A 14,101-nucleotide genomic window follows, 5' to 3' on the forward strand; every position below is an offset into this window, starting at 1 on the left:
CTCAAATATTCTCCAAATCCACACATATGCCAGGGACGCCAAGAACTTCCACGTGCGGAGCAAGGTGGCGATTACAGCTGCCAAATATCCACGCTTCATTAGGCGAGCCCTCTCAAGGGCCAGACAGTAAAACAAAACAGAGTTGGTGACCTGTGCGTCTCCTCGAGCTTCGGAGACCGGAGACTTTTAAATAATTTCTACCTTAGCTTATCTCGGCGCTTCCCGGTTTCATTCCGGGCGGTCTCCGGCTGCAGGGGGAGAGGGAAAATACCTTCACCACTGCGCTCGAGGTTGCACCCGCTGCCTCTCAGCCGCACCCGATGTTGGGAGCTAGGTCCCCACCGAGGGTCGGCCACTGGACCAAGGCTTACCTCCGAGGGATCGCGGAAATCACCTCGGGAAATCTCAACTGGGGGAGGGACCCAACGGGTGTTACCGCAGGAGAGTGGGGCTCGTCTGTAGAGGTAAGATTTCTTCTTAATTTGGTTTTCTTTGGTAAAATTGCTCTAACGCTGTACTAGCGTGCATAGAGTCCTAACTGTTATGGAGATGGAAAATACTGAAGAGCTGCACTTCCTGCAGGGGTATATGTACTAGGACTGACGTCAGATTGAAATCTGATCAGTCTCCAACTGCTATCAGGAATATACTATACCCATTGGTCCTGAGTCCATCTGCTACATTATAGGAAAAGCTGTCTTCTGGCTGCCCCACTGAGGCTATTCCACTGGCTGAGGTACGCACTAGGTCAGAACTTGCATCCGCTAGGAAGGCCACGGCAGGCTCCATCACCTGTCTGGAATGCACCCCTGAGCTATCTGCTTCTCTTGAGAGAAGCAAATACGATCAAGACACCAGGGCACAACAGGAAGCGATCTGCAGTCTCATTGCTGTCGCGTCAAAGGCTTGCTTAAGGATGGACTCCTACCACCTATCGAGTGCATCCTTTAAGGCTGCTCCTCTCTCTACTGGAATAGTTGTTTGCTTCAAGACGGCACAGACCAGGACGTCCACTTTTGAAAAATGCAGGCGTTCTTTGGCCACCGGGTCCAGAGGGTACAGGGCCAGACATTTTTAAAACTGGCTTCCGGGGCATCCCACTCAAGGATGACTTCCAGCATCAGGAAATAGCAAGAGGCTTTCCTTAGAGACACCAGGATGGGATTCCTCTTTGGTTCCAACATAGGGTCCATGCCAGGAACTCCCAGAGTCTTCAGCGTCTGAGAGACCAGGACCGGCAATCATCCCTGTGGAAAAGCCATAGCATGGTTCAGTATGGCTCCAGGCCTGGAGGGATTTCCCCATCCTCCAATGAGGCTGCATCCCCATTGTTGTCTGTGGTATCTGGATCCCTGTCAGGAATGCCTTGGTGAGGTGAGGCATGTCCCAAGGCATGCTGATAGGGCTGGGAGGACGAGGCCTTCCTAGCTGGGGCTCAGACCAGGCAGGGGCAGCACTGACTGTGCCTGAACAAAGGCTTGAAGGCCCTGAAAGAATTCCACTCAAGAAAAGGTCGCCAAATCCATACCTATCCCAGGAGGAACTGAGGTAGGGGCCGCTGAAATGCCCTCTCCCGGGAGGACACAGCCCCGGGATTGCTCGGATCCGGGGTGCTACCAGATAAGGTCATGGCTGACCCTTCCTACAACTGGGAGGGGCCGGGCTTGGAGAAATTCTGAGAGTCCAGCCCTCCCTGAGCTTCCTCACAGTGCTGACACAGGAAGGATTCTAGGTCAGACTGTGCAGCCCTAATATAGCAGGCAGCACAAACGGAGTATCGCTTGTGCTTCTTTGTTGACAGCAGCTTGTGTGTTCAGCCGGTTAGCACCTGAGCTCGAGCGCGCACAAATCTGCTCTGACGTGCTTAAGTATAAGTGGCTCTGCGCGAATGTATGCGTGTACTTATGCGCGCATTAGGCACATATCAGGGCTAGCCCGTACCACATGTACAGACTGTCAATAGGGGAAATTGTGCCGCACCAAACCGCGAGCAAGATGGCGCCACCGCGGCCTGCCATGTGGAGTGTCCATGAGTGAAGTGGGGCCTAGCCCATCAGGGGGCCCCTCAACCCGCACGGAAAGCCCCTTCCCTTGCCCTAACGGGATCAGGAATGTTGCCGGTACAGCACGACGAGCAAGGAGACCAGAGGAAAGACTTACTAAAGCCCTTCCACATCTCTGAATCAGATGAGTTCTTTACTTACCTGGGATCAGCACTTACCAGCTGAGTACAGAGACTGTCTCAGCTGTGGGGGGAGAGGGCATAGGCCGTCACCGCCACGCTCGACTTCCTGTATCCACTGCCTTTCAGCTGCTTCAGCAGCAAAGTCCACACCGAGAACTGGCTAATCTGACCTCCAAGGGATCTCTGAAATCGCCTTAGGAATTCTCAACTGGGAGAGATCATTAGGTATCATCGCGGGAGAGCGGGGCTCGATCTTTCCCCAATTTAAAGGTAAAATTTCCTTTTCTAAAGAGTACTGTGTGTTCCCGATAGGGAAGGCACAATCCACATCTGCTAGGAGATGGAGAGATACTGAATGGCTGAGGTCACTGCAGGGGTTTATCTAGGGTGACGTCAGCTTTGAAACCTGACTTCGTCTCCATCTGCTAGCAGGGGAGTCCATATGGCTACATGCTAGGAAATTAAAAATTCTGTTGGTCAAGACAGTTTCAAACCAAGCAACTATCCTATTACAGATCTTTACGTTTTAAATCAACAGTAATCTTCAAAAATCAGTACCCTTATTATGGAAACCCAAAAAAACACACAGTAGGAAATGCTGGACTATATTTATACAGAAGTGTTTCAGACTTGCTTGTTCAGAGATTAGACAGGCTAATGTGAATCTTTGAATTCCATGAAGAGTTCATCTTCTTAAACATCTGTGTCTATATAGACATGAATTAACTTATGTAGGCACCAGGCCAAGTATTCAGTTAAAGCAAGCACTGAATGCAAAATTGTTTCATTTTCTGCAGGATACAATGGATGAAATCTGGAGAATAGCACTTTTCCTTCATGTGAAATTTAAACATATGTTTTATAAATTTCACGTGGAGTGTCTTCCTGCAGGTTGGATCCATTGTACTATGCAGAAAAGACTTGATTTTCAATCCTTTAACAAACTTAGCTCCACCACTGCAATTTTACTATTGGTTCAGATGGCAACTGCCCCAGTAGTTTAGATCTAGAAGCATCCTGTGCTTTACATCACATTGAAAAGTAAGCAAACTGCTCCTCAGGGTGAGCTACAGGCATACCGGATACTGTCAAGTTGCAGCTGCACATTCATGTGTCTGTCTGAGAGCTGACCCATCTCCTTGTCTTGCTTTTCTTTAAACAGGTTATACTCCAACTTCACAGCACTCAGCTCCTTGTCCGCAGACTGGAGGACGACACGCAAGTCATGGACTTCACTCTTCAATACTGACAAGAATATCAAAATTTTAGTCTAAATATATGCCTTATCCGTGGAAAACTGACAAGGTTCACATATCACACAAGACCGAAGAAACGAGAAGGCTGACTAGCCTAAGGCAGAGAACCGAAGGGGAGCTGCTACACCTGCTGGAGACAGATGAATACTGAAGGGGTTATAGTATAGGGTCTCTCCTTAAGGGGGACGTCCTTACAGTTTTGGTCTGTCTCCACCTGCTGGAAGGGAGGCTTAACCACTGTCTGGACAGATCCAGCTACGTACAAGGAAACAGATATTAACCAGTAAGTTGAAAGCCAGTGCTTATTCCTGGAGTAAGCAATAAGAAATAGATCTACTTTTTAGGATCTAGTACTTGTGACCCAAACTGGCCACTGTTGGAGGCAGGATGCTGGGCTCGACAGTCGAAGCATGGCATCAGTGTTCTTATGAAAATGCACGGAATTCTAGCACAAATGCAAAATCATTTGTGCTTTTAATGCCAGAAAGATCATCTAACTTTTTGGTGCCTGGACACAATGGCAAAAGGACTTATGTTTTAGCAGTCTGATTTGTGGCTTGTATTTCAATGCATTGACACCCATCATCTTTGTGTGAAATCTTTTGGGCTCCTTGCCTGTATATCAATTAACTGGCATCATTATGTCAGTGGCCCAAATCCAGGGTAATGACATTCTGATCCCAAAGCAGTGCATTGGTGCTATGGCTGTTCAGAATGAGGGATGCATCACGCATCAAGAACTAGGCCCAGATATATTCAAAAAAAGGGAATATGCTATATGGCTGCAACAATACAGCACATTAGATTCTTGCCAAGCTGTCTCCCCTCCCTTCCCACTTGCTTGTACAGAAGAGTATGCCCTCCATTAGTTATTTCAAAGAAAGCCCAGAAGTTCTACCCAAATAAGAAATCAAAATTAAAATTACATTTTTTTTTTAGACTTGCTGTATAGTTTGTACAAATTGAGCCATAATTATTTCAGAGCAGTTATATCAAGTTATTTAAATACAAAAATAAAAATCAGATATAACCATTCACATAATTAAACTGAGCAAGAAAAGGTTCAGGTCTCATAATATTGCAACTTACTATCGTTTTTGCTTAGTGTGTCCTGAAGTTGCTTTTCAACAGCTTTAATCTGCTCAAAATTATCTTGCTGCTCCTTGCTCCTGTTAGCTCTTTCTGATGAGCACAGCTTCAGAAAAGAGAAATAGTTAAAAAGGTAAACATATGATTTTCTTCCTTCTGATACATAGGAAAAATGAACTGAGTTCTCTTACAAACTAAATCCTATAATGTATGTACAGTACATTGTCTGGTACTCTTCACAAATTAGTATGAACATAGTTGTCTTATTTGTCACTATTTAGAAGATAAATATGCAAAATTACATTAAAATGTATAATAGCACAAAGACTTTAAAAGAACAAAAGGAAACACTTTGGAAGGTGGTATAGATTTCTATAGCCACTATACATCCTGTCTTGTACATTCCCTACAAAAATATGAGCATGAAAATGTTTGTATATATACTTTTACTGTATATGATCTTACATGTACAATTTTGCATTAACTGTTACTCAAAAATGTTTTCTATCTGCTCACAGCACAAGTCCATATTATGTGAGATATCTTGCTTAGCATGGGTAACAAACAGCAATGACAGATCTAGAGGGTAATTTTAAAAGACATTCTGCTTACCCACATAAATGTCTTTTTATAAAATTGCCAGCCCAATACTCGGGTAAAAGCGTGGGTCATAAGACCTACATGATTGCAATTTTATCTGTATTTGGAAGAGGTGGACCAGGAGGCAGAGTCTAGGTGTTTTCATTAGTGTACGTACTTTTTGATTTTACAAAACATGCATGTGCATTTTCATGACAAACTTTCAGCAGCAAATAACAGGTGTATGCGTGTGCAAGTAGTTTTGCCAAGGCAATTTTAAAAGAACTTACAAGCATAAATTTGCTTTCAAAAATGGAATAACTTATGCAGGATGTTACAAACTTATGCCCTTAATGGTCAGAAACTATTATATCCAATTTACAACTCAGTATGTGAAAGAAAAGACATCATTTAGTGTTCTTAGACTGGACAATTGACTATACTCAACTTTTTTTGGGAAAGGGAGAGGTGGCGGTTGTATAACTTTCAAACTGTTGCATTAGGACAAAATCTGCATGCATATATTTTCACTTTGAAACTTGCAATAGGTCCAAATTATAGTCATTTGCATCTGCTTTTTCTAAAGCTATATTTTTACTGAGAAAGTAGAAATGAAGCCTGTGTTCGCTGCAGTTCAAGTGTGAACGGACTGGATAGCAGATAAGCTGCATGTGGAGGCCTGCAGGATTTGGTCAGCGTGCTTGAATTCCCTCTCTGTGCACAGGTTCTGCCTGGGAGGTGGGGGGACCCTCTGCTAAGGGTCCTAATGCCAGATCGGCCCCTTGCTCAGCAGGGACCAAGGAGGGGGTCCCTGTTCCCGTTGCTCCTGAGGGGGAATCGCAGTCAGGGTTGCCAACAGGCCGGCAACCCGGTGATTCCCCTCCACCTTTCCCCCCTGCGGGGCAGGATCTCAAGAATGGTTGTGAGGGGGAGCAGAGTCAAATCCCAGTAGTCCTGAGGGTGCGTCTGAGGGCCTGCAGGGTTTTTCCCCCTGAGTTTGTCTTGCTCATGCATGAGGCCTTTCTGGCAAGGAAGGCAAGTAAATGGAGACCCAAAGAGAGGACTTCAGGTCCGTCCCAAGAGACCTCTGGTGGCCTCAGGGGGGTCCTCTGGGCGTACTGACAAACATCAGGGTTCCGTGCCGCATGTGCAGAGTGAGATCTCAGATCTGGATGACTCAGATGAGCCACAAGGGGATGTGGCGTCCTCTCCCAGCTGCGGATCCGGAAGGGGACCCGGATGCGGAACAGAACCCAGAACTGGATGGGAGCAAGGATGATCTGGACCTCACTGAGGGATCCAGGGCTGATTGAGATGACCTTCAGGTGGTCAGTCTGTTTAAGAAAGAGGAGCTGCAGTCTCTTATTCTTCAGGTGTTGGAGGAATTGGGGGTGAAGTTGGCTCAGGAAGAATCTGATGAGGGCATCAACACAGTCCTGGATGGTCTGCAGAGACCGCCTAGTGATTTCCCTATAACTAAGATTCAGAAGCTCATTAGCTGGGAGTGGGACTTCCCAAAGGCAGGCTTGAAGTTTGGGAGAGTGACAGCGAAGCTTTATCCTTTGTTGGAACATATGAACCGCCTTAAAACGCATAAGGTGGATGCGGCACTCTCGGCAGTGGCCAAGACAACCACGATTCCAGGATCGCAAAAGGAAAATTAGTTTCTTACCTGATAATTTTCGTTCCTGTAGTACCACGGATCAGTCCAGACACCTGGGTTTTGCCTCCGCACCAGCAGATGGAGACAGAGCAAGATTTGACTGGCTCTGCCACATATAGCAGGGTGCCACCCACAGCCTCTCAGTCTTACGTAATGTCAAAGCATAATGGAACAACCAACCAAACTACCTAACTATATTTTGCCTAAACAAGGCCAAGTTGAAACCCCCAACTGGAACAGAACTCGCAGAACCAAAGGAATGAACGATAATATAATGAATATCAAGGAAAATGAATCCACGAGCGGACTCTCCGTTACTTCAGAGTACACACAGACACGGGCGGGTCCCTGGACTGATCCGTGGTACTACAGGAACGAAATTTATCAGGTAAGAAACTAATTTTCCTTTCCCTGTACGTACCCGGATCAGTCCAGACACCTGGGATGTACCAGAGCCAACTTACCGAGGGTGGGAACCAGAGAGTCCCGCTTGGAGCACTCCCTCACCAAAACCACCCGAAGACGAGGCTTGGACATCCAAATGGTAATGTCTTGCAAAAGTATGCAACGACTTTCAAGTAGCCGCCCTGCAAATTTCCTGAGGCGACACCTGAGAAGATTCCGCCCAAGAAGCGGCCTGAGACCGCGTAGAATGAGCCCGAAGGCCCACGGGAACAGGTTTCCCCCGCAGTAAGTATATAGATCCAATGGCCTCCTTGAGCCAGCGAGCGATCGTGGTTTTCGAAGCTGCACCTCCCCTCTTTGGACTATTACACAAGACAAAGAGATGGTCAGAGACACGGAAGGGATTCGTAACCTCAACATATCGGAGCAGGACCCTGCGAACATCCAGTTTCCGTAAATCCCTCGCCATAGGATCCGCCCGCTCCCTTTCTGGAAAGGAGGGAAGCTCAACCGACTGATTCAAGTGGAAAGAAGACACCACATTAGGCAGAAAGGAAGGAACAGTCCTCAAGGATACCCCCGAGTCCGAGATCTGCAAAAACGGCTCTCTGCATGACAGAGCCTGAATTCAGATACTCGCCTAGCCGAAGTAATCGCAATTAGGAACACCACTTTTAGCGTAAGATCCTTCAGCGTCGCCCACTTGATAGGCTCAAAAGGCGGCGAACATAAGGCCGAAAGCACCCAATTAAGGTTCCAGGACGGACAAGGATGGCAAACGGGGGACGGAAATGCTTAGCCCCCAAAAGAAAACGCACTACATCTAGGTGTAATGCCAAAGACACCCCGTGAACCTTACCTCAGACAACTTAGGGCCACCTCCTGGACCCGAAGGGTACTACAAGAGAGACCTTTAGAGAAACCTACCTGAAGAAAAGCTAGGATATCGGACACTGAAGCCCTCGTGGGATCCACTCTGCGATCCCCACACCAGTCTTCAAACATCGTCCAGACCCGAAAGTAGGCTAAGGACATAGACTGTTTCCTAGACCTCAACAACATGGCTGCCACCGCATCAGAATACCCTTTATTTTTCAAGCGTTGCCTTTCAAAAGCCATGCTGCGAGACAGAAGTGATCTGCTTCCTCCAAACAGACAGGGCCTTGATGAAGAAGAGCCGTGGGCTCTCGAAAGCGAAGGGGCGGCTCGACCGCCAAATGGAGTAGGTCCACGAACCACGGACGCCGTGGCCACTCCAGCGCCACCAGAATCACGTCCGTCAGATGAAGTTCTATGCGCCGAAGCACCTTGCCGATCAGGGGCCAGGGAGGGAACACGTACAGTTAACACATTTGTGGGCCAGGGAAGCACTAGCGCATCGACTCTTCGGCCCCTCTCTCTCTCTGCGCCGGCTGTAGAATCATGGAGCCTTTGCGTTCTGGAAGGTGGCCATTAGGTCCATGTGTAGTATGCCCCACCTTTCGCAGATGAGTTGAAACGCTTCCTCGGTTAGCTCCCATTCTCCGGGATCTAGATTGTGCCGGCTGAGAAAGTCTGCCTGAATGTTGTGTACCCTGGCAATGTGAGACACCGCAATGTTGCTGAGATTCCGCTCCGCCCAGCTCATCAAATGTCATGCCTCCGTCGCCACTAGCTACTCCTTGTCCCGCCCTGGCGATTGATGTATGCCACTGTAGTTGCATTGTCCGACAAGACTCTGACCGCCTTCCCCCAAAGAAGCGGGAGGAAGGATTGCAGAGCCAGAGCCACCGCCCTGGTCTCCAGGTGATTGTTGGACCACAGATTGTGCCCTTGACCACTGTCCCTGCACCAACCATCCAAGACAGACCGCTCCCCATCCGGAGAGACTGGCGTCTGTGGTGACTACCGTCCAAGTCTGGCATGACCAGGGACACTCCACACGTCAGATGATCCGATACCAGCCACCAGTGGAGACTGGCTCTCACCTGGTCCGTGAGCGGAAGCAGTAGATGGAATTGTTCTGACACTGGCTCCAGCGGGACAGCAATGCTGATTGCAAAGGACGCAGATGAGCGAAGGCCCAGGGAACCAAAGCTAGTGTGGACGCCATGGAACCCAAGACCTTCAGGTAATCCCGTACCTGAGGCATCTGTAGGGACAATAGGTGCCTCACCTGACTCTGTAGCTTGACCACTTGTTCCTTGGTGAGAAATACCTTGCCCTGCCTAGTGTCGAACAGCACTCCCAGAAACTCCAAGGACTGAGTAGGAGTCAAACGACTCTTGGCAAGGTTGACCACCCATCCGAGAGAGCGCAAGAGCTGAAGGACCCTGGTGACTACCGTCTGACACTGCAGCTCAGACTTCACCCGAATCAGCCAATCGTCCAAGTAGGGATGCACCAGGAAACCCTCTCTCTGGAGCTGTGCCGCCACCACCACCATCACCTTGGTGAACGTGCAAGGAGCGGTAGCGAGCCCGAAAGGGAGAGCTCTGAATTGAGTGCCTGCCCAGAATGCAGAACCTAAGAAACCTCTGGTAGAATGGTTGGATGCCTATATGGAGATATGCTTCTGTGAGATCCAGAGAGGCCAGGAATTCGTCTGGCTGAACTGAGGCGACAACCGACCGAATCATCTCCATTTTGAAGCGCGGTATCCGAAGACACCTGTTGACCCACTTCAAGTCTAATATTGGCCTGAATGTCCCCTCCTTTTTGGGGACTATGAAGTAAATGGAGTATCTGCCTTTGCGTTGTTGCTCGGGAGGTACAGGGATTATCGACCCCAAGTCCTGCAGGCTTTGTAGGGTTCCCTGCACCGCCACTCGCTTCTCCCGGTACTCGCAAGGTGAGACGAGGAACTTGTCTGCAGGAATCTGTACAAAATCTAAAGCGTAACCTTGACTTATCACGGTGAGGACCCTCGACAAATAGCGCCAATCTGGCTCCCACATTTGGCACCGGGTGAGGAACTTGCAGAGAGGAATGGAGCGGACGAATTTCATTGGGAAGTCTTAGCCCCTGTTCCCGATGGAGGGCCACTTTGTTTCCCAAATCTTCTGCCACGAAAGGACTGAGGCCAAGACGGCTGCCGGGATGAGTTTGTACGGTAAGACGACCCAGAAGACCTCACTGGACGAGACTTCCTGTTCCCCCGGAACCGGGACCTATTGGAAAAGGAACTCCGAGGCCGAGGCCTGTCCTCAGGCAGTTTAAGCGCCTTGTTTTCTACGAGGGATTGCATCAGATCATCCAACTGCTTGCCGAACAACAACTTTCCCTTGAACGGAAGGGAGCCAAGGTGGGCCTTGGAAGAACCATCCGCCGCCCAATTCCGAAGCCAAAGGAGACGGCGCGCGGAAACCACGGAGACCATGGATCTGGCCGACATGCGCAAAAGATCATACAGCGCATCTGCGCTGAAAGCGATCACCACCTCCAAACGATTTGCTTGAGCAGCTTCTTCTGAGATATCGGCATTGGCCTGGAGTTGCTGAGCCCAGTGCAGGCCCGCCCACAGGGCAAAATTACTACATATAGCTGCGCGGACGCCCAGAGCAGAGACATCAAAGACCTTCTTAAGCTGAAGCTCTAGTTTCCTATCTTGTACGTCCTTAAGGGCTGTAGCCCCCGTGACTGGAATAGTCGACCTCTTAGTCACAGCCGACACCACTGCGTCCACTCTAGGTAGTCTGAGAAGCTCCAAAGCGTCCTCGGGAAGAGGATATAGCCTGTCCATGGCTTACTAACCTTCAGGCCCAAATCTGGAGTGTCCCATTCCCAGAATAGGAGATCCGTCGCCGAAAAGTGGAACTGGAAAGCTACCGGACCTCTGAGGCCCAACAAAACCGGATCCATTTTGGTGCCCGGCTGGGACTTCACCGGCGGAGCATCTAAGCCGAGCTCCTAAAGAATGGCCGGGATGAGCGGTGCCAGCTCATCCTTCTTAAAGAGCCGTACCACCTTCGGGTCATCACCTTCCACCACTGGAGTTCTTTTGCCGGTACCAGGCTGAGCCGGCACCTCCACATCCGCCTCATCGGCCCACCCCAGGGGCCTTACCAGTGGATCAGTCTCATCCTGAGACGTGGACTCCATGTCAGACTCCTGAGGGACAGACCGCAAAGGTCGTTTATCTTTGGGTGGGTCCGAGTCCCTCTGGGACCTATCCCTTTTCCGCTGCTTCTACGACTTTGGCTGCAGCCCCAGCATCCCAGGAGCCAACTTCTTCCCTGCCTTCTTGGCTTTAAGGACCTTGTGTTTAAGGACTTTGTGCAGCAGTAACACAAAGTCTGACTAAAAACATGATTCTGATGAAGAGGATGCCTCTCCCGGGCTATCCTCCTGCCAGGGAGAGGCAGCTCCCCCTGGAGCGCCCCCCGTATGGCCGCTGTTGTGGAGAGAGCGCGGGAGGCATCGGGCCATCCCCCATTGCTGACCGTGTGGCCTCCCTGAAAGAATCTAAAATGGCTGCCGTTCCCGCTCTGAGCGGGAACGGCTCTGCACTGCCTGTTGCACTTGGCCCAGCATGCACCGACGAACGCGGCGTCTGAGCCCGGCCTCCCGACCGGGATCGAACGGCCCCTCACCGCCCGACACGCAGTTTGAACAAATATCTTCGCGCGCCGAGCCGCACGAAGACCCTCGGGGCATTCTTCCCCCTCCGCCGACCACCACCAGAAAGCTGAAATAAAGGTACAGCCCAAGACAAAAAAAAACCTGCAAACGAGGTAGTGGAGAGTCGGCACGCACGGACCTGTGAAGTAACACACTTTTTTTTTACTTGCCCGTCGCTGTCCCAGGTACTGGACTCCTGCTCCAGTGGGGGTGAGTGAACCTGGCTCCCCGGTGTCACCCCCTCACTACTAACCAAAAGGGGCCGGGTCCTCGACCCTTAGCAGCGGCCTCGACCAGGGGGGCCGCTGCTAAGGGTCGAGGCCGCTGCTAAGGGTCGAGGGGATGGTCCCCTCAGAACCTTTCACCTCCCTGGGAGGCTCTCTCAATGAGGGACTTTTTTTTTTTTACACTATAATTTAAAAAGACCCCGAAGAAAGTAAACACAAAGAATAAGATCCTGGCTAACTAAACTGCCAAAACTTTCTCCCTTAGGGATCCCAGAAGCTGTGGCTTCTGCACCTGCACCATCTGCTGGAGACAGAGTAAGACTGAGAGGCTGTGGGTGGCACCCTACTATCAGGTCGATACAGTTATGCCGCGTTAGAAAGAGTGCGGCAGTGCCAGGCGCACCCTCGTTCCCCGCACGCACAGTTCTCTTCACCTACCGCTCGATACTCTCTTCAAATTGCATGCATTGCATTGCTCGTCCGAAAGACCCATCAGAGAAGCTTATAAAGGAACCCTTCAAGTCCCACCTACAAAATACACCCGTCTAAAAACCACAAAGAACATTCCTTCTCCACAGCAGGCCCTGTCCTCTGGAACAGACTACCGACTGACCTAAGACTGGAACCTTGCCTTCATACCTTTCGAAGAAAACTGAAGACGTGGCTTTTCCTCCAAGCCTTCCCCTAGTCAAAATGACACTTCGGACTCAGCCCAAGGAATGAGATAATTACTAATCTCATAACACGTTTTATATTATTTATTTGTTGCTAATTCCGCTCTACCTTTCTTCCTGGCTACTTTAGCCCCCAAGTTCAATGCCCTTGTTTTATGTAACTTTGCTCGTTTCAGCCTTCTTGTTTGGTTACACTTGTTTATCCCCTAAGTTCCATGTAAACCGGCCTGATGTGAATTCTATTCGTGAAGTCCGGTATAGAAATAAATATAAAATAAAATAAATAAATGCAAATGCATGCCGCGTCTGCGAAGCGTTAGGCCCGCGCAACGCATTTTACTGTATAGGCGCTAATACAGCGCCTATACAGTATCCTGGATGCGCTGGTACCTGTCATTTCAAATGACATTTGAAATGACAGGCACCAGGAAGTGGATGGTACCCCCCCTCCCGAAGCAAGGCGCAGGGCGAAAATTAAAACGGGAATAAAGTGTAAAAAATGGGGGTAAAACCAAAGGGAGTAAAGTGTAAAAAACCATGGACGACCTCCATATTAACATTGCAGCGTAAGTTGTTTGTATAAATACCTGTCACTTTCCTGTCACTTTCTGAATCCCCCAGGCGTGCGGTCATCGAGGCAGCGGCGGGAGCTGGCGGGCGGGTGGGCGCGCGTCGGATCCAGGCAGCGGTGGGAGCTGGCGGGCGGGTGGGTGCGTGTTCGATCCAGGCCGCGGGCGGGTGGGCGTGCATTCATCCAGGCGGAGGGAGCCGGCAGCGAAAGCGGCCTCCGGCAGCCCCCGCCGGCAGTGAATGAATGCGCGCCTGTGCGACCCGTGCGATTTCGGCGCTCAAGGCGTGACGTCACGACGCTTGACGTCACGGCATGTGACTGCCTTGAGCGCCGAAATCGCACGGGTCGCACAGGCGCGCATTCATTCACTGCCGGTGGGGGCTGCCGGAGGCCGCTTTCGCCGCCGGCTCCTCCGCCTGGATGAATGCACGCCCACCCGCCCGCGGCCTGGATCGAACACGCGCCCACCCGCCCGCCAGCTCCCACGGCCGCCTGGATCCAACGCGCGCCCACCCGCCCACTCCCGCCGCCTGGAGGAACGGGCGCCCACCCGCCCGCCGGCTCCCGCCGCCTGGAGGAACAGGCGCCCACCTGCCCGCCAGCTCCCGCCGCCTGGATCCAACACGCGCCCACCAGCTCCTGCTGCCGCCTCGATGACCGCACGCCTGGGGGATTCGGAAAGTGACAGGTATATATATATATATATATATATATATATATATATATATATATAAACAACTTACGCTGCAATGTTAATATGGAGGTCGTCCATGGTTTTTTACACTTTACTCCCTTTGGTTTTACTCCCATTTTTTACACTTTATTCCAGTTTTAATTTTCGCACACCACACTA

The 14,101-nt window shown here is 50.2% G+C and overlaps 1 protein-coding gene across 2 annotated transcripts in view; it reads right to left on the reverse strand.

Moving 5' to 3' along the window:
- The window catches only part of KIF15 (kinesin family member 15), a 428,798-nt gene that overhangs the window by 183,808 nt on the left and 230,889 nt on the right, over positions 1 to 14,101 (reverse strand). For both annotated transcript variants that reach the window (XM_029589694.1, XM_029589695.1), the window contains exons 19-20: positions 4,531 to 4,636; positions 3,265 to 3,430 (exon numbers count right to left, since the gene is read on the reverse strand). In XM_029589694.1, coding sequence (XP_029445554.1) covers positions 3,265 to 3,430; positions 4,531 to 4,636 — 272 coding nt within the window. The remainder of the gene's footprint in view (positions 1 to 3,264; positions 3,431 to 4,530; positions 4,637 to 14,101) is intronic.

Source organism: Rhinatrema bivittatum, chromosome 2 (assembly GCF_901001135.1).
Source record: "Rhinatrema bivittatum chromosome 2, aRhiBiv1.1, whole genome shotgun sequence".
Classification (NCBI taxonomy): domain Eukaryota; kingdom Metazoa; phylum Chordata; class Amphibia; order Gymnophiona; family Rhinatrematidae; genus Rhinatrema; species Rhinatrema bivittatum.